This window comes from Eschrichtius robustus, chromosome 7 (genome assembly GCF_028021215.1).
Source record: "Eschrichtius robustus isolate mEscRob2 chromosome 7, mEscRob2.pri, whole genome shotgun sequence".
Classification (NCBI taxonomy): Eukaryota; Metazoa; Chordata; class Mammalia; order Artiodactyla; family Eschrichtiidae; genus Eschrichtius; species Eschrichtius robustus.
In genome coordinates this window covers 111,425,950-111,448,545 of record NC_090830.1, presented here as the reverse complement: position 1 = coordinate 111,448,545, position 22,596 = coordinate 111,425,950, and the positions used below count along the sequence as shown (strand labels likewise).

The 22,596-nt window shown below is 48.3% G+C and overlaps 1 protein-coding gene across 6 annotated transcripts in view; it reads right to left on the bottom strand.

Moving 5' to 3' along the window:
• The window catches only part of PAX2 (paired box 2), an 89,488-nt gene that overhangs the window by 39,936 nt on the left and 26,956 nt on the right, over positions 1-22,596 (bottom strand). For all 6 annotated transcript variants that reach the window (XM_068549015.1, XM_068549014.1, XM_068549017.1 and 3 more), the window contains exons 5-6: positions 6,652-6,737; positions 5,013-5,132 (exon numbers count right to left, since the gene is read on the bottom strand). In XM_068549015.1, coding sequence (XP_068405116.1) covers positions 5,013-5,132; positions 6,652-6,737 — 206 coding nt within the window. The remainder of the gene's footprint in view (positions 1-5,012; positions 5,133-6,651; positions 6,738-22,596) is intronic.

Genomic DNA, 22,596 nt, shown 5'->3' with positions numbered 1-22,596 from the left:
GAAATACACAGCAATGGATAGAGGGAGGGATGCCTCCATGTTAGAGAAGAAGGGGTCCCGTATTTATTTACCCACATCTAAAATGCCCGTGGAGGCTAATAGGAGATGACATGCGGCCCAAGTGGATAACCGCAGAGCAGATGAGCAAGCAGAGATGGACAGAGGTCCTCCCAGTCACACAGGGGAGGCTCATATCTTTCCCCCACTGCCCTGGTCCCATCTAGGTGGGTTTATCCCAGCATCAGCTTCCCTAGGCTGCCCTACTTAAAAGGAGCTGCACCAAGATGAGAGAGCCTGTACCCAAAAAAGTTTCTTTCTGACACAACTTCATTTCCCCTTGAAACATAAACCTGCCAATTATGCCTTCCTCCCCAGACACACAGCGAGCCACCTTCCGAGATGGAGTCGGCTCAACTCCACATCCATGATCTCGCGTAGTGCTCCCCACGGTCCCTGTGAAGTAAGTACCGTCACCATCTCCATTTCACAGAGGAGAAGACTGAGCTGATGAAGGTTACGTGACTTGCCCAAGGCACTAGGACTCCAACCCGGCTGCGCCTCCCTCCAGACCCCTTCCCACTGAGCCACACTGCCCATCCCTGCTGTGCTCCCCGGACTGCCTGCTGGCCTCCACCCCGAATCCTTCTTCTGCGTGGGGGTCTTTGCCGCCTTCTCTTGCCTGAAGCCCAGGCTCCCAGGCAGAGCAGATGCTGCTCCTTCCCACAGCCTAATCCCCTCGTTTGCTCCAAGTCAAACCTGAGCAACACACTGGGGGACTTTTGCGGGGGAAACCAACTAAGGAAATAAACCACTTCTTGAAGTTACGGCTTCATCCAAAGCAGAAGGGAGCTATTAAAGGCAGTGACAGGTCTCGGCCGTTTGCAGCCACGCAGCCTGCCCTGCCTGCAAACGTACAACTGCACCGGCCTGGCACCACTCGACTGCACAGTTCATTGTGCACCTAATTAATGGAAGGCAGAATCACGGCCCCCCGCAATCCCACACATCAAAGGATGATACCAACACACCTCCCCTCACACAGATCAAAAGACTCATACATATGACTTCGTTCAGATTTTTGGACAAGTTATGTAACTGCTCTGGCCTTCAACAACACTGATGGACGGCAATGCTTTAGGCCACAGCCAAAAGCAACTGGGTGAAGGTAAAGGACTTAGGTCTTTCAGCCTAAAAAAATACCAGAGTCCCTATCCTGCACCCACATAAGCCAGGGCATGCAACATTCGGGGAAGCAGTGTTCCTTCAAAGGACCCTAATATACCCACCCATAATTGTAGCCAAGAAGAGGGAAAGATTTTAGCAGGGTACTGAACGGGGATCTACCTTCTCAGAAGGATGGACAGCCTGTCTGCCAGGTGCTTTGTGACATAACTTCCTCATCTATCCCTGGTCTGTCTACCTGTCTCATTCTGGGACCTCCTGGACTCTTGGGGAGGGGAGGTCAAAGCTTCTTGACTAGCATATTTCTTAAAGGCAAGTCTCGGGATTTTTCCATTCTTCCAAAGGCCAAAGCATGAGAGGGCGTCTCAAGCAGGTTCACAGTCACTGTCAGTTTCCTTTTTCCCCAGAGTCACAGCTGATCGGCCCTTCACTAATGTCCCCACAGATCTGATTGCTGCAGATACTAATAACGCTGTCCATATTCTGAGTACCAATGCCAGTAATGCTCTGGGTATTATCACTGTGAACACCAATAACTACTGCTGAGATTGTCTCCAATAATGCCAGCACACGCTGCAGTGATTCTCCTCGCTAATGCCCACCACCGTTACATTGTTAGTGCTGAAGAACAGGCCGAATTGTACCCACAGGCAGGAGCGGGAGTGGCTTCCTTGAGGACAGAGAGGCTCACAGCTCACCCCTGGGCTATGACACTTCTAGGGAGATGCCCCAGTGGGTGGGGCCGAAATCGAGCCAGCCTGGCAGGGGTACAGGGTCCACCTGGAAAGAGACCTGCCCCTCCACTCCCTCGAGGTCTAGTCCCTTGACATGTATCCCCATTCCCATCCCAGCGTCCCTCATTGCCCAAGTCAGCTCTCTCTTTTGCCTGTGGTGCTGGCCCAGTAGCTGAAGGATACACCTGGGTGTCTGTGCGGCCCATGCCCGAGGCTGCCTCCTGCGACCGGCCTGCCAGCTGCTCTGCTACCTTGGCCTGACTGCAGAGTTGGGCTACATCATCTTGACACATAGTTATCTCCCCTATTCTTAATCATCTGAGCTGCTCCCTAATGCAAACTGGGCCTGGCTGCTTGGAGGCACCCAGAGTGGGGGAAGGGGGGAATGGGCTGTGAAAGGTCTGCCTTTGCTCTAGCCTTTCCTTTCCCCTCCCTTTCCACCTGGGTCCGATGGATCAAGTGTGTGTGTGGTGGTGTGTGTGTTTGGGGTAGGGGGGTGGTCAGGGAATACCGGCCTCCCTAATAGGCTCTGGCCTCCACCAGGGGAAGGACAGCTCCATCTGGCCTGGGGTTGGTCAGGAGGGGTGAGTCAAGGCAAAAGAACCCCCTCCCAAAAAAAAGAAGCAGGGTCTCTGATCCTTCTTGCCAACTGGCTAGGCCTGTGGGTAAGTATTTAAGCAGCAAGAGTAAACTTAGAGGCTACCATTGTCCCTCACCCAGAATTCAACTGCTTCCTGAGATGTCTCCCCACTGCCATCACCACCACCCTCCTGGAGGAGGGTCTTCCCCAGCCCAGCCCTGCTCTTGTCCCTTCCTGCCCAGACACTTGCAGTGGCTTCTCATGTCTGCAGGAAAAAAGTCCAAACTCCTTATAGGGTCCCGTCTTGGCCTGCTCTCCTGTGACCCTAACCCCTCCGCTCAGCCTTACTGCCACGACTTCCCCTCAGGCCCTTTCATCCCAGCCAAAGCACCCCTGTGTTTTCAACACAGTGTCTTCTGGTCACAAGGCTCAGTCTGTCCGATAGAATTTCATCTACCATTGTCTTTGAACCGTGCCCCTTGTCCATCCCTCAGGCCCCTCCTCAAAGAGCAGCCCTTCCTGGAGGTTCACTCCCTCCCCACTTTGAGTTCCCATGGCCTGCAGCCCAGGCCTCCTTCACAACACACATATCTAGATCTCTGATGGGCCTTTCTGCTCTCTGGGCTCACGTGTTTTACACGCCCCACTAGACTGTAAGCTCCTTAAGGACAAGAATCATATCTTGTTCTGCTCTGGGATCCTACAGCACCAAGCCTGTCTTGCGATGGATGCCCAGGAAAGGTTGACTGAATTGAATTGACTTGAAACAATGAACGTAATCAATTGCTCAGAGAGGAGAGCACTCTGTTCTGGGCCAGCCGGGCCCGACCTGCAGTGGCCGCAGCCCCAGGCCAGTGCCTCTCTAACCCCAGCTCCTTTCGTGGCCCGTAGGAGCCCAGGAAGCAGGGGACATGCTTGGCCCCAACCGCAGACCAATAGGGGAGAGGACAAAGGGGGTCCTGTGGCCTCTCCCGGCCCCCTGGTCATCTCACAGGTGCTGGTGGTTAAAGGAGAAATCCTCAGGTTCTGAGGCAGAATCTTCCAGATCACTCAGAGTGCCAGGGAGCTTGGCAAAGGCCTGAATGTGGGAAACCCCCAGAGAGAACTGAGACTTAGGCCCTTCATGCAGCCATCCCCCTGCCCATCAGTGGCTGCCGCCAAAACAACCACAATGAAATTTAGTGAGTGGCAAAGGCCGTGGCAGCCAAATGGGTTTGGATGTTTTGGAAGAAGGAGAAATAGAGCCAGAGAAGCTGTTTTCCTGTGAAACGAGGCCATTAGGGCTTCTGGAAGGAGGCCAGCCCCAGGTCATCACTGTCTTGCCAGGCCCAGGCCTCTCCTACATGCTGTCCTTTCTGCTGGAGGCCGGGGCTCTCACACTCTCTTTTCCCTCAGCCTGGGTCTAGGGAATCTCAGCTTTGTCTCTTTTCTCTGTTCCTTACCCTCTAGAGCTGCCCCAATCAAGGGCTTGTCTGCGCTTGGGATGACCACATGATTTACTGTCCAAACAGGACATTTTTGAGAGAAAAAGGAGATGCTGACTGGCCAAGACGCAGAGACAAAGGCATAAATTGGGACTGTCTGGACTAATGGGATATATGGTCACCTGTCTATGTTCATATTTAGAGGGTTCTGTCTATTTCATGGGAGATACCCTTAAAATCATATGCCCTTCCTAGACCAGGAAGTTACTGCCTCCCCAGCAGGGACCATAAGATCAGGGCAGGAAGCAGGCTCAACACTGGTGTCTCCCTTTGTCTGGGCCTGCCAGCCCTGCGGCCTGGCCTCATGCATCAAAAGAGAACCAGATGGTCACCAAGGGACCCTTAATGTCACAATATTTGAAAAACACCTTCTTCCAAGTTCATCTCCACCACTCTCTCCTCTGATTTCCTTTCCCTGCTCCTCCTCTTCATCTCCTCACCCTTTAACTCCCTGCCTAATAGCTAGCTGCACCTGAGGAATTACAGGGAATGAGGGGAAGGGCCAGAGAGGAGCTTGGGGGGTGTCTCCTCCCATAGAGAAGAGCAGAGAGGGCCCACGCCCAGCTCCCCAAGTGGTCTGAATGGGCGCAGGGTCCACGTGTTACAGAGAAAGGACACCAGGGTCAGCTGCGCGTGACATCACTCCCCCATCTCCTGATGGGTTGAGATCAGAGGAGGACAAGTCAGGTTGGCTTTTCATCCCCAGGTCAGAGACCAGCTGTCCCCAACCTCCAAAACCTTCCCATGGTCCATGGCTCATGCTTTCCCTCCTGGCATCCCACCGGGATGTTCGGGATGAATCCCAGCGGAAGGTGAGGCAGTCGGGGCTGCTGAGCAGATGGTGAAGCTGATGGCCCCACCAGCAGCCTGCCTCCCTCTCTCCAGGAGCCAGCAGGGTAGTGGGGGGACCCGGGCTTTGCTACTAAAACTGATCTCACAGCAGAGCAGCTGCGAGGCTAGGCCGAAACCGGAGCTCTGAGTCCAAGGACAAAGCATGCACAGGGGAAGCCAAGCCTCTTCCCTCCTCCCTACCTTCATCACGTTTCCTCTTCTCGCCATTGGAGCGAGGGATCCCCAGGATCCCATTGATAGAGTAGGATCCCACTGGATCATTGGAGGTGCTGGAAACAGGAGGGGAGGCCGTACTGGGAACTGGACGAGAGTAAGGAGGAAATGCCGTCAGGACAGCAGTTGTGATCGCAGGCCAAAGCCCCAAGGCTGGGGGCAGAGAGAAGCAGAGGAAATGAGGAGGGATGGGGAGCCCATAGTCCCCTCCTTCCTCTGAGGTTTAAGGGGGAACGCATTGCTACATACAATTTAGGCTATTCACTGCTGTCCACCCTGGGTTGAGTGGGGACCAGTCAACCCCAGGCCTTCTCTGCAGACCTAGAGATCTCACTCACTATAGATTGAACCCACTCCGAGTGCGTGGGTTCAGCAAACAGCAAAAGCTGACTCAACCTAGAAAGCGACTCAGCGGTCGTGCAGAGAGCACAGCTCCTAGGATGCCTCCTTGCACAGCTCATCCTATCTGATCCCCAGCCAACAAATCCTTCTAAACAAACCCCAGCCCATTGTTTCTAGTCTCCTGGGCGGAGTCTTTCTCAGTCCTGATTTAGAGTGTGGCTTTCTAAGGTCTATCTGAGTCTCTTAGAGACACAAGAATGGTCCTGATATTCCCCGGGAGTGTGAAGCTCCTCTCCCCCAGTTGTTTCTGGTCTTGAAATCACTTGAGAAGTTCCTAATTTCCCCTTCAGGGCACAAAGTAGTGAACACATTCACTCCGCGGTGATCAGCTCAGGTACAGCCTGGCCCAACCCTCCCTCCCAGCACATGCTGTAACACAGGCCTAGTAAACAGCACTCCTGCCAACTCCAGGGGGGCTGGGACCAGCGCTTTCTACTTCCTGCTGGTCAAGAGAGAGGGGACAGCTGCCAAGAGGGGCAGCAGGAGAAGTTTAACCACATCCGAGCCCCTAAAGCCCAAGATCTCATCTATGGCTTCAGCAGCACCAAGCACCCTTGGGCCAAAGGGAAGATAGTGTGTGTGGGGGGTGGGTGGGGGCTGTTAGCAGGTGTTCTGGTGGACCTGGGTCAGGTCTCTGTGAGGCTGTGAGCGAGGGTCAATAAACGAGGAGGTTGGAGAGGGGCAGACAGTTACTGAGCGGATGAGAGAGACAAACAGATCAAGAGAGACAGGTCAAGAGGAGAGAAGCCATGAGGAGGGAGGGAGAGAGACAGAGGAAGAGGTCCAGGGCCATATGGACAGAGAGGAGAGGCAGGAAGAGGAGAGAAGAAGGCAGAGGAGGGGAGAAGAGAGGAGGAGAATCTTAAAAATTAAAAAAACAAAAAATGGAGTAAGCAAGTAGATATGACAGAGGGACAGGGAACAAAAGAGAAGAAGAAGGATGGGAAAGAGAAGGAAAGTTAGAGGGAATAGAGGGAGAGAGACAGACACACAGACTGATAAAGGCAAGGCAGCTCTGAGGAGATGCTCACAGGAGGCAGAGAGCAGTCCTCGTGAGCTAGTCTCCCAGGAAGATCCCGAGCCTCTAGGAGCCCAGGGAGAGCACGGGCCTTGGACCTCAGACAGGTGGGCATTTCCCACGGGCAGAGCTGCTTTTCCCAGCTCTCAGGGGGCTCAGCTTCCCCCCTTCCCTGAGCCCTCTTACCGATGGTGTGGCCAGGGGCAGTCACTCCGGTCCCGGCTCCATCCGGCGTTGGGTGGAAAGGCTGCTGAACTTTGGTCCGGATGATCCTGCAACAGCATCACAACAGCATCACACATCACACGCCCTCTCCTGCCCTGGTCACCTGCAGCCCAGTCCTGCAGAGGTGCTCCCCCGAGCTCCTCAGCTCCCTCCTCACCCATCTGCTCCCTGCACCCTTGCCCTCTCTGACTGCTGCAAGGCAGGAGCTTGCCCTCCTGTTGGCTCTGCGATCCAGCCTAGCACAGCCCTGGGCAGAGACAGTCTGCATTCTGTCTTGCTGTGTGCTTCGTGAATTGCAGCTTGATGTTTGGTAGCAAGGATCGGGCAGCAGAGCGAGTGGAGCACAGCATCCTTCCCGTTTCTGGGAGTGGGGGCTGCCCTGGTGACTTGCTGTCCATCCCTCCCTCCTCAACCACACACATCTCCTCCCAAGAGGAGTCTGGAGATCATTTTGGAGCTGGCTTTCCTATTGGGACTGTATCACAGTCCTCCAGAGTCAAGGGAGGGGGTGAGATTTCCCCATTTCCTGAGCTAAAGAGAAGTAGCCAGGGAAGGGGCTGGGTCACAGGTAATCCTTTCATCTCCAGGATTCCAACACAGTACCTGGTCCCTCTGCCAGGTGTCAGGCCCTGAGCAGCTCCTTGAGCCCACTTAAGGCTCTCAAACCTGTCTAAGCCCTGTCCCTGCCCAGCTCGCTGGCCCACTGGCCTCCTTCTCAGAGGCCTTACTTGGATCACACCTTCTTTACCAGACTAGGTGAAAAGCCTAGTACCTTCCCTATGCACTCCGTTGGGGTGGAGGGGGGCGGAATCCAGATCAAACATCCCAGGGCTGGGGATTGTTAGTGATCCAAGGACGCAGGGCTCAGCGACACAGAAGACCAACCCTAGGGCCAGGACCAAGGGACACTCTCCTCCACCCACTGGTCAGTCAGGTGCCCTTGGAAGCCACTTTTCTGAAGGCGCTGCTCTCCCTGCAGAGAGGAGTGTGAGACAAGTTCATCTCAACCAGCCAGGTGAGTCACAAGCCGTGCGTGGACTGGAACACTTACTTGCAGGCAACCGAGACGAGGCCCCTGCCTCCCAGGGCCGGGAATGAAGTTGGGCAGGGAGGACACACACCCCGAGAAAGCTAAGTAACCCCGAGGGGGCCAGGCAGTAAGTGCCAGGAGGATGCGGGGGAGAAGTCATCCCCCTTGCAGGTGTGGGAAATGGGAAAGAAGTCACTGAGGAGGTGGAACTTGATGTAGATCCTCAAAGCAGAGTAAGGCTGAATATATATACACACACATGTACAGGAGCCAGAGGCACAGAGGATAGTGGAAAAGTCACTGAGCTTCGTGGCTGAGGCCCCGAGTCTTCCATTAAGTGGCCACATAGCCTTGGCCTCATCGTTCTCCTTTTCTGGGCCTCAGTTTCTTCAGCTATAAAGTAAAGAGGTTAGACTACAGAATCTCTAAGGTCTCTTTCCCCAGTGAAAAAAAACCAATATGATTCTAAGATGAACAAAGAAGTGGAGAGGAGGGCATCAGAAGCAGATGCTGGAGGAGGGTAGAAGCAAAGCACAGGAGCCGAGTGGTCACGCTGGGTTAGGGGCTAATGCCTAGGCCAGGAACGGTGTAAGGGAGTAAGAGGAAATAAGGCTGAAAACTTGGAAGCAATGATGATACTAGCGATTTTCCACTTATCAAGCATCTATTATATGCCAACATTATATGCAATTTATATTACTGTATATATACTACTGTTAATTCTCACAACAACCTCCAAAGCAATACTGTTATCCTTGTTTTGCAGACTGAAAACCAAAGCTGACAGAGGTTAGAGAGCTTACTCAAGATCACATTGCCAGCTAGGGCAGAGTTGGAATTCAGTATTTAAAATGTGTGCTTTTTGTTACTTTGTCAGACTTCCCCCAGTATACAGGAACCAGGTTTACAGAGTCTCAAGCCATGAGTGATTTTTAAACTAAAGGAGACATGTACAAACCGATGCAGGTAAAGCAATAGACAGGAACAAGGCCATAAGTAGCTGGCCTCAGAAAAGAGAAGGAAGGAAAAAAAACGGGAATTCCCTGACAGTCCAGTGGTTAGGACTCCATGCTTTCACTGCCAAGGGCCCAGGTTTGATCCCTGCTCGGGGAACTAATGTCCAACAAGCCTCGCGTCGCGGCCAAAAGAAAAAAAAAAAAGAGAGAAGGCTGCAGTGAAGCATAGGCTTTTTTCAAGGATTTAAATACTAAAAAGTCAAATAAATGTGGTTTCTTTCCTACTTAGACTCAAACTCACTTGAATGAGAAATTTTACTTATTTTAAGTGGTACCTGTTATTTTTATTAGTTTAAAATCTTTTTCTTTTGTGATTAAAAAAAGTAAAATTTATAATGCTAAAATCTAAGAAGTGAAAGTATCTTCTTTTAAAATGATATTCTTTTAATGTAACTGTCTCCCCATCTTTTAAAATCATATGATATGACAAATATTTCTTAAAAGCTTATTAGGAGATGTCATCATGATATCTATGGGCATAAGTAAGCTTTATTCTACAACATCTCTACTAAAGCAGCTCAGGTTATTACTATGTATTGTGTTTATGGTATCATATAGCTTTTAATAAGCACAGATTCTAGATCTGATCATAAAAAAATTGATAATGACTTTAATGACACTGCAAACTGTAGTTGGAAAGTAAAAGGTATAAAAATGGCATATCTGCTAACTTTTATCTATAAAATAAACTCTTGCTCATGTGACTATATCTTGGAACAAAAATATCCCCTTGAAAATTACTCTGTGTACTTTGTATTGATGATAATAAAGGAAGTTTAAAACTTAAAAAAAAAAAAAAAAAAGAGAGAAGGAAGAATTTGTAAGATGGATTTGACAACTAAATGGAGTCAACCATGGCTCTAAAACCCCAGTTCTGTGTAACTGGAAGGCTGGTGGTTTGTCCCACTGTCAGAAAGGGGGATGCAGGGAGGTGACTGGTTGGTCCTCGACATGAGCATTTGAGGAGGTAGGTGAGTGTCCAGGTGGATGGCCGTGCACCAGCCGGCAGAGCAGACGTGGATTTAGGAGACTGTCAAGGAAGGAAGTGTTGGTTGGGATGAGAGGACTGAAGAGTAGACCCGGGAGGACATCTACTATCAGAGGCTGAGGAAAAGAACCTGACCTTACACAGGGGTCAGAGTTGGTCACACAGGAAATGGCAGAACCAGGATCAGGCAGTTTTAGCTAAGTCAACAGAGAAGAACATTTCCAGAAGGAGAACGTAATCCACAGCATCCATGGTGACATAAAGACTGAAGGGAATTGGGAATAAGAAGATGCACAGATTTGGGAATTTTGGTGACCACTAGTGACCTTGGGAGAGCGGCCTCAACAAAGCAACTGAGGCAGGAGCCAGATAAAAAGAGGTTAGGGAGTGGACAGCAGGAGAGGGGGGCAGTGAACGTAGACTATTGCTTCAGAAGTGTGTAGAAAAGGAGAGAAAAGTGTGGAAGCTGAGGACGGAAGTGGCAGCTAAGCGGAGGGAAGGCTGTTTAGGGGAGGAAGGATCTGGAGAATTCTGTAGGCTGAGGAGAAAGAACTGGTGAAGAGGGAGAGGCTGGAGTTGCCTGAGAGAACGTGGATGATCGCCAGACAAGGCAGAACAAGGGGAGAACGGAGTGGTGGCCACGGGGACGAGGCAGCAAGAGATGGCACGTGGTGAGGTGGCCCAAAGCTTCTGGGTCTGGAGCACGATCACCATGGGAAAGACCCGACAGTCGCTGGGGGCAGTGTAGACTGGTCTACACGAAAAGTCTAGAAGGAGGCTGAGCAGCTCAGAGCAGCTGCTCCTAATTCACTGCAGCAAAAGGCTTCTGGGGTCTCAGTGGGCCTGTGGGTGGCTCTGACTTGAGGGCTGGTGGACTCTGGGCTCCGGACTGAGGGAACCCCAAGACTGAGGCTGGGTGAGACAGACAACTGGATGGCCTTGTGGAGCTGCTGTCTTTGTTACCCAGAGCCTATGACCCCTGGGGCGCTGGTGCAGTTTTAGCTGAGGCAGCAAGTGATGGAAAATCACTACTCCCTGACAGCGGCTTGGTGGTGCATGCGAGAGGAGCTGGGCAGGGCGCCTGCTGTGAGTTACTAATGCTCTTGGTGTCCATCCACGCCCCCCAGGAGGTGGACACTCACCAGTCCCCAAAGCTGATTTCAGGGAATTTAAGAACCGGGATTGTGGAAACCTTATGGTCATCCATTGCCCTCCTGCATCCCATACACAAACCCAATGACTAATAGGAATATCACTAAGGGTTAAAAGGATAAAGAGGTTGCTTTGTGTGACTGCCTGATCCTATTGCCCCCTGCTCCTCCTCCTCTTTCTCTAATTCTTTTTCATTCTTGGCCGCACAAGACAGCCAGACACATCTGTGGCCACCGTGGGCCCCGCCAGGTTTGGCCTGGAGAGTCAAGTTCCCGCACATGCATCCTTGCGGGGCTACAGTCAGGAGCCCTGGGCCCATTTACCGGGGGGGTTGGGAGGTGCCATATCCCATTTCCACAGAAAGACTGCCCTGCGAGGGTGCTTGCTCCCCACTTCTCCTTCCAGCATGCTTTCCTTGACAGGGATGCTCTTTCTCCCCCCACCTTTCCAGAGAACCTCCTAGGCTTTGCCTTGCAGGCACTTAGCATCTCACACTCACAGGAGTATGAGCAGAGCAAAGGGAAGAAGGGGATGGGCTCTGGGCTCAGTCTGCCTGAGTCTGAGTCCCAGCTCTGATCCTTTTTTTTTTTTTTTTTTTTTAAGCATCTTTATTGGAGTATAATTGCTTTACAATGGTGTGTTAGTTTCTGCTTCATAACAAAGTGAATCAGTTATACGTATACATATATCCCCGTATCTCTTCCCTCTTGCGTCTCCCTCCCTCCCACCCTGCCTATCCCACCCCTCTAGGTGGTCACAAAGCACCTAGCTGATCTCCCTGTGCTATGCGGCTGCTTCCCACTAGCTATGTATTTTACATTTGGTAGTGTGTATGTGTCCATGCCACTCTCTCACTTTGTCTCAGTTTACCCTTCCCCCTCCCCCTATCCTCAAGTCCATTCTCTAGTAGGTCTGCGTCTTTATTCCCGTCTTGCCCCTAGGTTCTTCATGACCAAAAAAATTTTTTTTTTTTAGATTCCATATATATGTGTTAGCATACGGTATTTGTTTTTCTCTGTCTCATCTGATACTTATTGCCTGTGGAATCCCTGGCAGTTTCTTATTCCCTCATCTGTAAAATAAGATAATAATACTATCTACTTTGTAGGACTGTTGTGAGGATTAAATAGGATAATTCATGTAAAATGATTAGTATGATGCTTGGCTCAATAAATGCTAGCTATAATAATAACTACTAGTATTATTATTCCTATGGGTGATCCCCAGGACTGGCTGCATCCTATGGAGGGGCTGAGACAGGTGCAGACAAGGAGGCCTCTCAGGCCAGTATGCCCCAGCCTGGTCAATGCAGCTGCTTCAGGGACCCTGGGAAGAGCACTGAGAGGACAGGAAACAGCAGCAGCAGGTGTCATAACCTGACCCCAAAAGAGATGCATCAGAGACTCTCGGGAAGACAGACTGGGGACCCCTGCCTGCGGGCACTGGGAAGGATCCATAGACAGTATGAACAGCAGCTCCCTCAGGACCCAAGAGATGCCAGGGGGCTGTGGCAGAGCTTTAGAGTAAAGGATGACAAAGCAGGTGAAGTCATTCCCTCTTTGGTTAAATTCCCCGGAGGTCTCCACTCCTCACCATGCTGGAGATCAAAATAGTCTCATCAGCTCTGTGAGTTAGCATGAAAGCATGTAATGAGTCTCCTATTAACAATTTGTTAAACTCATGAACAAACTGAGACACTCTCAATTCTAAGAAAGCGCTGGGGTGAGTCTTCACTCCTCTTCTGGTTCCCCCCCACCTCCTCCCCCCCCCTCCTCCTCTCCTTCCTCCTCCTCCTCCTCTCATCCTTCCTCTGTGTTTCATTCTCTCTCTCCCCTTCTTGTCTGTCTCTGCCCCTCTCTCTGTCTCCCTTCCCTTTGTCTGTCTGTCTGTCTCTTTGCACCCTGAAGTCCCACTGTGGCTGTGTGAGCTTATTGATTCCTGGGAGCTGGGGGAAAGTGGGAGGCAGGGCTGGGGTGCAGGCTCAGGGATGGAAATAGAAGGCCATAAATTATTTGTGACAGGAAAGCAATAGTGGCAGAGTGCTGAGCACAAGTCCTGTGTCACTATTAGATTCCTTTTAGCCTGATGACACTGTAAAAAAGGTTAAGTGTCTGCTGGAATCGTACACCTGGGGGGCCGGGGCAGCCTGGGAGCAGAACAAGCCACTGAGAGCAGGTATATCAATTCTCCAGGCCAATAATATTCCTCTCATTGATCGCCACGCAAAGTTCAAAAATCTCATTACAGCCAGGCAGACCGGGAACTTTTTACAAATCAATAGAATGATATAATGTATGTATACTTAGTACAAATGTATCTATTCATCTATCCATCCATCCACTGTCCGCCTCAGGGTTTCCAGGTTAACCTACCCATCATATTATGTTACGTTATGTATGATATTATATTGCATTATATTATATGATAATAAATGGTGTGCAAAAACTCCCCCTGAGGTGGAGACAAGAAGAGGTCTTATGAGCACTGAGGTGACCTCAGACAGCTCACCTTGGAGGGAGTCAGGTGGCAGCATTTCCAGACCTAGGCTGGTCAGGATTTCTAGAAGCAGTGCTTCCTTAGCGGAGGCTCCAGTAATAACAAACTATTATCTACTGAGTACTTACTCTGAGCTAGGCAATGTCCTAAGCGCTTCAAACAAATAGTTCATTTAATCCTCCCAATGACACATTTTGCAGATAAAACATATGATAAATTGCCTAAAGTCACCCATCTAAGAAACGGACAATCTGGGGTTTGAATTCAGGCAGACTAATCCTAGGGCCCATACCCTTAACCAGGAAACCACACTGCCTCCAGGAGAGAGATACCCAAAAGCCCAGAATCCAAACTCCAGGATTCTATGGTTCTATTCTCTTGCTCTATTGTGTTCTGAGAAACAAAGGATAAGAGGCTCCCTGAGCTTCAGCATTCCCCTCTATAAAATGGGAGTATACCACCTGCTGGAACCAGCTGCTGACAGCGTGATATCCACATGGGATCTCCAAGCATGTCCCCATGAAATCCTGTCCAGCTGCCTAGAACAGACTATCTTCTCCACTTTGGAATTACTTCCTAGCAGGTTGGCCTCAGGCCCAGTCATATCACTGGTTTGCTCAAAGAGTCTTTGGGGCAAGAAGTCAAGTATTAACATACATGTGTTGTATACATGTATAAATCAGTTTAAATTGCCTACTTCTAGAGTTTTTGCAGAAAATACTTAATCTCTGGTATGGGGAAAGACTTTTTTTTTAAAATTTATTTACTTTTGGCTGCATTGGGTCTTCACTGCTGCGCAAGGGCTTTCTCTAGTTGAGGCGAGCGGGGGGGGGCTACTCTTCATTGCGGTGCTTGGGCTTCTCATTGCGGTGGCTTCTTGTTGTGGACGGGAGCAGGGGCTCTAGGGACACGGCCTTCAGTAGTCGTGGTGCACAGGCTTAGTTGCTCCGAGGCATGTGGGATCTTCCCGGGCCAGGGCTCAAACCCGTGTCCCCTGCATTGGCAGGCGGATTCTTAACCACTGTGCCACCGGGGAAGTCCAGGAAAGTCTTTCTTGATTGAGTAAATCAAAGGAACTCCAAGGTGGAGAATGTTTCAGACTAGCTGGCCCCACTGCCCATTAAACAAGATGATGGTGGGAGGGGCCTCTGCCAGTGACTTCAGGCTGCCTGGGTATTATAGGCTGGATCATTCAAGAGGACAAAATGATATTTGCCTCAGCAAAGGATATTTTACACAAGAATGCAGGTAATTGCTTTAACTCAGGCCTTTGAGAGCTGCCTAGTCAGGCACGTGTCCCTGGCTCTGCCCTGAGGCAAATCAGAGCTACAAAAACAGCTGGAGACTTTTCATGGCAGAACCTCAAGTGAGATCTCATAGATTATTCAGGAAAATTTTCCTTCTTCCCAAAATGGTTGCTACCTCTCCCTACTCCTGAGAACTCTGAGGAACTGAAATCTCCCCTCTGTACATCCCAAGGACTGAAGGACTGAAATTTACCACCTCCTCCTCACAGGCACCAAAAGGAAGCAGCAGCCACCCAGCCTTCCCCGCTGGCAGCCCGGAAGTGATTCACATGCACTCTGTTTTCCTAGGTCCCGGCTCTATGTTTTGTGCAGAGTTTAGAGTTGTTTGCCCACGCCCACTCACGGGTTTCAGTTTGGACAACTGACCATATGGCAGGCAGGGTTCTGTGCGTGAGAATGGCTGCTGATGAGGGGAGGCTATGGGCAGGACCTTCCATTCTGGCTGCAGCAGTATATAACTGGAATACACAGGTTCTGAGGTTACCAGGGTTCCCCCCAGACATGTCAGGAGTTTCTGTCTCTTTTGTTGCTTCTCAGAGGTCATAACTGAGCTCTAAGAGATGACAGTCCTACCTAAAAGCTTACAGAAAGGTGTCCTCAAACTACTGTCCTTGAGCCACTTGCATTAGAATCCCCTGGGGTGCATGCTAACATGCAAAGCCCTGGAGCCCCCTTCAGACTTTCTCTGCATTAGAATTTTTAATGGTGGTGGGGCCCAGGAATCTGTAGTTAAGCAAACTCTACAGATTACTCTTAAACTCTCTTAATATTTGAGAAAACTAGCTTAAGCCAGGGGGTAAGAAAACCATCCTTGAGAGAGTTGGGAGAATGCCTTAGTGAGTTACAGAAGGTTCCTTCCTCATAGTCTATCAACCCACATCCCCCCCTCTGCTAATCCTGACTCCATCTGACACAGTTACCAAAATTCAAGAGGCTCTCAGTTCCTCTGTGTAAACTAAACTATAAGCCACAAATAAAAATAATTTCAAAATAGTTTTTGGTACCTTCCAGGCTGACAGATTTCCAGTGGGTTCCTTAGATACCAGGAATACTTTCTGCATCAATTTAGCTTTCTAAGACTGGCACTGAGGATGATAATCCTTCTACCACGTGTCCCTGGGAGCCCAGGCCAGATACAATTTACCAGGCTAGATGGGCCATGGGGCTGGCCCAAGGGGGCAATAGCGATGGTTTATATGATGAATGGTAAGCATATGGATTGATTTAACTTCAAGATATGCATAGGTTTAAAAATTAAGGGGCAATGTGTTTAACTAACCATTTGGAAACCAGTCTGCGGTGCATGCCAAGCCCAGAGCGTGACCGGACTAGCTCCTCTCGCCACCAGCCCTGCCCTCATCTGTCAGGGCTTCTGGGCTAGAGCTGGGCTCTACCAGCTGTCCACCCCATGGTCCAGAGGCTAGAAGACTGCCTAATATGATGGGGAAAGGGGTGCTGCTATAGACTCATTGCTGGGACAAGTCCTCCCTGTCCATTCTCCCCTTCCCTCCACAGGCACATCTCCCTCTGCAAGCAGAAGGGAGCCCGGAGGGAAGGGGTCCTCAGCAGCAGCCGAGCTGGGGCCTGCTAGCGGCTGCCTGGCCTCCCTGCCTCTGGCCCCTCCCACCTCCCACCTTCTTGCTCCAGTATTCAAAAACAATCCATCCCTCTCTCTGTGTCTGTTCCTGAAAGAATGTGACGTGGTTAAAGCCTACAATTGCTTCCTATTACCTACAGGATAAATTCAAAATTCCTCAGCCTGGCCTTCAGAATCTTTCCCAATCTGGCTCCGCCCTGGTTTTCCGATCTATTTCTCTCTGTTTCCCTCTTCCACTTACGGTCCAGCACAGAGCTGAAACCTGTTTTCTTGCTTACTCAATTCACAGTGAGTCCTCCCCTGGACTCTGAGCTCTGCAAGTGCACATGTCACGGTTATTTTTCTCACCATTGTATTTCCTGCACCTAGCAACAGTGCCTGGCATAATATAAGTACTTAAAAACTAATTGTTGAATAGCAAATCAATGTTATTACTATTAATAATAACAATAACAATCTTAAGGGACATAGTGAACTAATATATGTTCACTATGTGCCAAGGCACTCTGCAAAGTACTTTACATGGATTATTTATTTTTCACAACTTCTTATGAAGACTATTATCCCTGTTCTACAGAAGTGGAAGCTGAGGCTCAGAGAAGTTGAGTAACTTGCCCAAGGTCACAGAGCTGTTAAGTATCAGAACCAGGATTTAAACCTGGGAGCCTGACTCCAGAACCCATGTTGCTAACCACCGGGTAGAATAAGTCAGTCGTAACAAGAACAGATGGTAGAATCTATGAGAAACTGGGTCTGAATAGAAGAGCTGCATGTAAAAATAGTAAAAGTAATAACTATCATTTATTTCATATTCATTCTATGACAGGCGTTATAACAAATGCATTTTCTCATCCACATCCTAACGACAACTCTATCAGATGGGGGTGTTCTCTATTTTACTAAGGAGACAACAGACAGGCTAAGCAACTTGTCCAAGGTCATGTGCTTAATAGCAGTGGAGCCAGACTTTGGGTCTGTGACTCCAATGTCTGTAGGCTGAACCATGTTACCTCTTCTGGAAATTTCTATATTAATATTTCTTTGTGTTTATTAACTATTTGGGCATAAACAATTTTTTTCTTTCAGTCTTTTCACATCCATGATCTGGACAACTGTGCAAATGTATATGTAGACAATGAACAGAGATTGCATGTAGCTGTGATTCTAAACATGCCTACCCTCTCCTGTGCACGTGCCGTAGCTGTATTTGATAAGCATCACGTCTGTGTTAACCTCAATTTTAGGTTAAGTGGCTATGGTTTCACTGTATTTTATATACATTGGTAGGTTTGGGGGATAGATTTTCTAAATTCTCTATATCTATCTATCTGTCTATCTACTTTCCAAATCGTGTACACGATTGTGTGGCAATACTGAATACAGACGTGTTTCTCAGTTTCTAGAAACTATTTCTATGATTAGTGTATCTTTATACTCATGTCTGCTCTAATGCATTGATTCAAGATTTATAATACTGGATATATTTATCAAAAGTCCCCTCATGAATTTCTGCCCAGTTATGCCTTTCAAATCTGTAAGCCACAGTCATACATGACTCCACACTCATCACTGTTCCCTTCCCAAGGTGTTTCAGACGCTCACATCACAACTGCATTTCTATATTGGTCCGTGCACCAATACTGATGTACATAAATGTGCATTTGTATACCTGTGTATCTTTCTGTCTATGGCCAGGATGGGGTGGAGGTGGGGGACTGTGGAAATGAGAGAATTATTAAATGCCAAGTAGATGTGCGATAAATTCCATTGATTTTATAAACTCCAACTTGTCTTCAGTCTCCTTCCATTCTTTATCCTGGGGGCATTGCAACAAAAACCTATTTTAAATACCTTTACTCCCCCTCCCCAAAAAAGTGTCAATATTTTATTTGGATTTTTAACTTCGCTCCATAACAGTTGTTTGACCTCCTGACTCGTGCGAGTCACATAAATTCTGGGACTTTATTCAGGAGCCATGTTCCTGCTATTGAATAAGCAATTTGGGAGGGTGAATTAATGACTTGTGCTGTTGCTGGAAAGTCCCTGAAGAAATATTAAAATTGCTTGCAGACTGAATCGATACTCAGTGAACACCCAGCAAGAGGGCTTCAGCTCTGGAATGGCCACAGAAGGCAGTGCTTGGTGGAGGAAGGGGAGTTCCTGCACCCAGCTTGGTGAGCCCCCTCCCAGGCCACCCCCGCCTTGCCCTCTATCCCTGGAGCGCTGTCATTTTCAGTAATGGCGAAGTCTTACTAAACCCCAAGCAGGAAAGGGCTGATTTGTCCTGTCTCAGGAAGCAGGCTCAGGGGACAGTTTACTCTCTTACTAGCAACGAGAGCCCAGAGGCTTTACTGGAGGTGATGGTCTGGACACATCCACCTGCTGGAGAGATGGGATGGCGCTGCTGCTTTCTGGCAGGCTGCACTGTGCTGGGGACCAGGAGAGTGCTGGGTTTGGGGAGGCTGTGGCAGTGATCCTTTTCTGCTGGGTATGCAGGAGGGCTGGGTGTTGCACTGCTGGCTCCATCTCTGTGGATGTCTGACCAGTGTTTACTATCGCTCAGGTGGCCACATGATTTCAGCCTTTGGGCATGGGTGTGCCTGTGGGATGGAACACTTGAATTGTGTTGCGTGGTACCATGTATTGCTAACACATTCCGGCAGCTGGCTTAAGGTCTGTTACCTGATGTTTTGTGGCATTGTATCAAGGTGACTGCACTTTGTGTAACACTGAGTTGGAGGAATTTGAGTATTGTTTGGTGGCAATGTCTGTGTTTCTGCTTTGAATTATTGTGTTCGTTGATCATATCAGCATCTTTTTTTTTTTCGTAATGCATGTCTCAGAGATTAGGTTAATGGGTGTCTCCTTGGCGATGTGGGTTGAGTAATGATGTTGGATCTGGGTGATGGTGTATGATTCGGTAATTGCTTTCTTGATGTGGCTGTGTGTGAGAAGACCCATCCTTTAGCTTTTTTAGCTTACTCTGGCTTGGTCGTTTGCACTGCTTCTTTCCAGAAGGAGGATTCTAGAGATGGAGGACAAATCTCTCCTTGATGACCATTCGCACAGTTCTATTGTTCTTGGAAGCAAGCTGCCCCTGCTCTACGGAACAGATCTGACCTTACCACAGTGACACAGGTTCTGGTGCCACCCTCCCTATATCTGCCTAATTTGGAGAGTTAAGCCCCAGGGCCAAACCCAGTGCCTGTCAAAAGTCTAGCTCCCTGGTGGGTCTACGGGAGAATGGATGGGACTAAACTCCCCCATCCCAATGGGAATAACATGAACTCTAGTTCTGAGAATCCCCAGTTCACTCTACTCTGTGACTCTGGCCATCAGCATCTTCTCCCTTCCCAGCATCCCCAGATGATGTGGCTCAGCTGTGCCTTGTACTCACAGGGCCACACACACACACCAGGAAGAGTACAGAACCTCGTACTAGGCATGACTTTCTACTAGGTGCAATGTCTCTGTTCTGAGCTTGTAAGTACACGTATAAATACATGTACTCCCTGGCATGAGACTTCAAAATATACAAAGTTGCTCAAGAGATCACACATGCCTGCACTTCCTTTGATCCAAAGTTGATATGAAGTATGGAGTAGTGGAAAAGCACATGGGTTTTAGAGCCAGTACTGCAGGAGTTCAAATACTAGTTGTGCTACTTAGCCTGTGACCTGAATGAGTTATTCAGCTTCTCTGTACTCCAGTTACCTTATCTATAAACAATCCTATAAAGCCCTATGGGGTTGTTTATGAGGCTTAAATCAATTAATACACTTAACATGCTTATAACAGTTCCTACTGCAGTAAGCACTTGTTAGCTATTATTGTTATGAACATAAGGACTTACCAATTAAAGTGGCCATAAGATTGGCCTATGTGTGTGTATAACCACATGTGTTAATGTGAATAAAATCTACGATAAATCAAGTTGTGTGTGTGTATGTGTGTGATTTAAGCAGAGAAGTGCAAAAATTGCAGTCAGGTAGCATGAAGGCAGGGGGTAGTTTTCTCCTTGGGCTTCTGTCCATGTGGACAGTGCAGGGGGGTTGGGGGTTGATAAGAATCCACCACTACCCATCTCCATACAGAGGGCTATACCCAGCACTGTGGTAATGAATAGGCAGAAAGAAAGATGGTGGCCCTTATACTTCTGCAATTATAAAAAAAAAATATTTAAGGATGATTGAGCTCTCAGGATTCAAATTTAACTCATTAAAAACATTTACTTTCTAATTTTAAAAATCAGGACCTTTACCAGCTAATAGGTGTCAATGAGGAGTAACAGAATCTAGGCATTAAATTGAGAACTAAGGAAGAGATAAGAAAGGAATAGGAGTGAATGTTAAGGCATTTGGTGTGGACCTTACAGAAGTCCCTTGGGCTGGACTTGGTTACCTAACTAGGCCCAAGGGGGAGGGAGAACTTGGGGCCTCAGCCTTAGTCCACAGGCTTTCCCATAAAGATGGTGAACCAGAATATATTGTCAGTTTAGGAAACGTCCATTTTCATCTTTGCTCATGGGCACAGATTAAATAGGAGAATTCACAGAGCCCAGTTACTTTGAGTCATTACACTGAAGAAGTGAGTTTTTCTCCTGAATTTTTAAAAAATCTTTTATCCTTTAGCAATGGAATAACTGCAATGATGATCAATCTCGCATGCTTCCCTGGAATATCCAGATATGCGGGGCCACGGTAGACAGATTTAGTTTGAATCTGTCAAATATTTGCTCACTTCCTCCTCTCCTCTTTCTTCATCCTTTATCCTATCTCCATTTTCTCTCCTCTTTTCCCTTCCTCTTTCTGTTTACCTCCCTGTCCCCTCCCTTCTATGACATTTAAGCATCAGAAGAACCCTTCAAACCCATCAAATAAGGATTTTTTTCCCATTACCATTTCATTTTATCTTTTAAGAAACTACAAAATGCAAAGCACCACAACCCATGAAAATGCCATGAAGCCCAGACAGTGCCAACCTTCAACTCCTCAAGCAATCCTAGCCTTATCCCAGAGAAGGAGTGTGCGGTCATAAGAAGTATACACGCACACACGCACACACACACACACACACACACACACAGGCTGGGCTCTCAAAAAAAGTGGACAAAGGGGGCAATTATCTAATTCTGTTCAATGGTCATATAACTGAGTCATAAAGGCTCCTTTTTTTTTTCTCTGGAAGTACAAAGAGCAGGCCCCCTTCCTAAATCCAGCTGGGCTCACAGTGGACCATAATTCTCACTGGCATTCATGATACACAGTTCTGTTCACAGAGTATCCTTTTGGCTCCTCGAGCTTTTCTGTTTAAAAGATTTCAGTGTTTATGCACGCACAAGCCAGAACTCACGTACACTGGCAGACACATAACTTGATTATTACTACCGCCATAATAATAACTAACATTTATTGAGCACTTGATATCTGCCAGGTTTATGCGGAATAACTCATTCAACCTTCATGAGAACCTATGACAGAGCTCTAGCTACATGATTATCCCCATATTAGATTAGAGTAAGGAAACGGAGGTCCAGAGAAGATATGAGATTTACCCACAACCACATAGCCAGTGGGTGGGGAAGCTAGATTCAAACTCTGGCAATCACTTCCCAGAGTCCACTTTCTTATGTTTTCTATGCCACACAGGTTTATGTCTGGCACATAGTAGGTGCTCAGCAAAGGTTTTCTGAATGGATGAATGAAAGAATAAATGAAGGACAGACCATATCTATTAAGAACACTGATATTTCCTTAAGATAGCAAAGTGTGTTCCCTTATGAAGCCAGGCCTATGGGATAGCTTACGCTTTCTTTGGACAAAGTGATTTGCCCTCCCAACCGTCTGGGGAAAGAGTCTATCAGCCATGCTTGCTCAGATACTAAGTGCTCCCAACCACCAGCTCTCCACTTGACTTTCAGGCCAAGCCCAGCCACCCTTCAAACCAGAAATGAGACCCAAATACATCAAAGAAGCTTTCTAACCACAACATTTTGTTGCCTAGAATATTTCCCTCTGAAAACGGGTGTCTCCCAATGAAATAAAACACCAATGAAATGAAAACAGGAGTTGGTTTTGTGCCTGGATAAAAACTAAGAAATTCAATCAATAATGTGGACATCTCTAAATCCCCAGATATTTGGCATCATATTGATAATCTTTAAAGATGACTGACTGAAGGTTTGGGTTTTCATCCAGATGTTTGGGAGTTGCCACAGTCACTAACCTGTTTGTCAGCAAGTGCTCATGCATCTCCAGGAGACCTAAGTGAACGCTAAAGAGGAAAAGAATAACCCAGAATAAAACAGACTAAAGAGGACA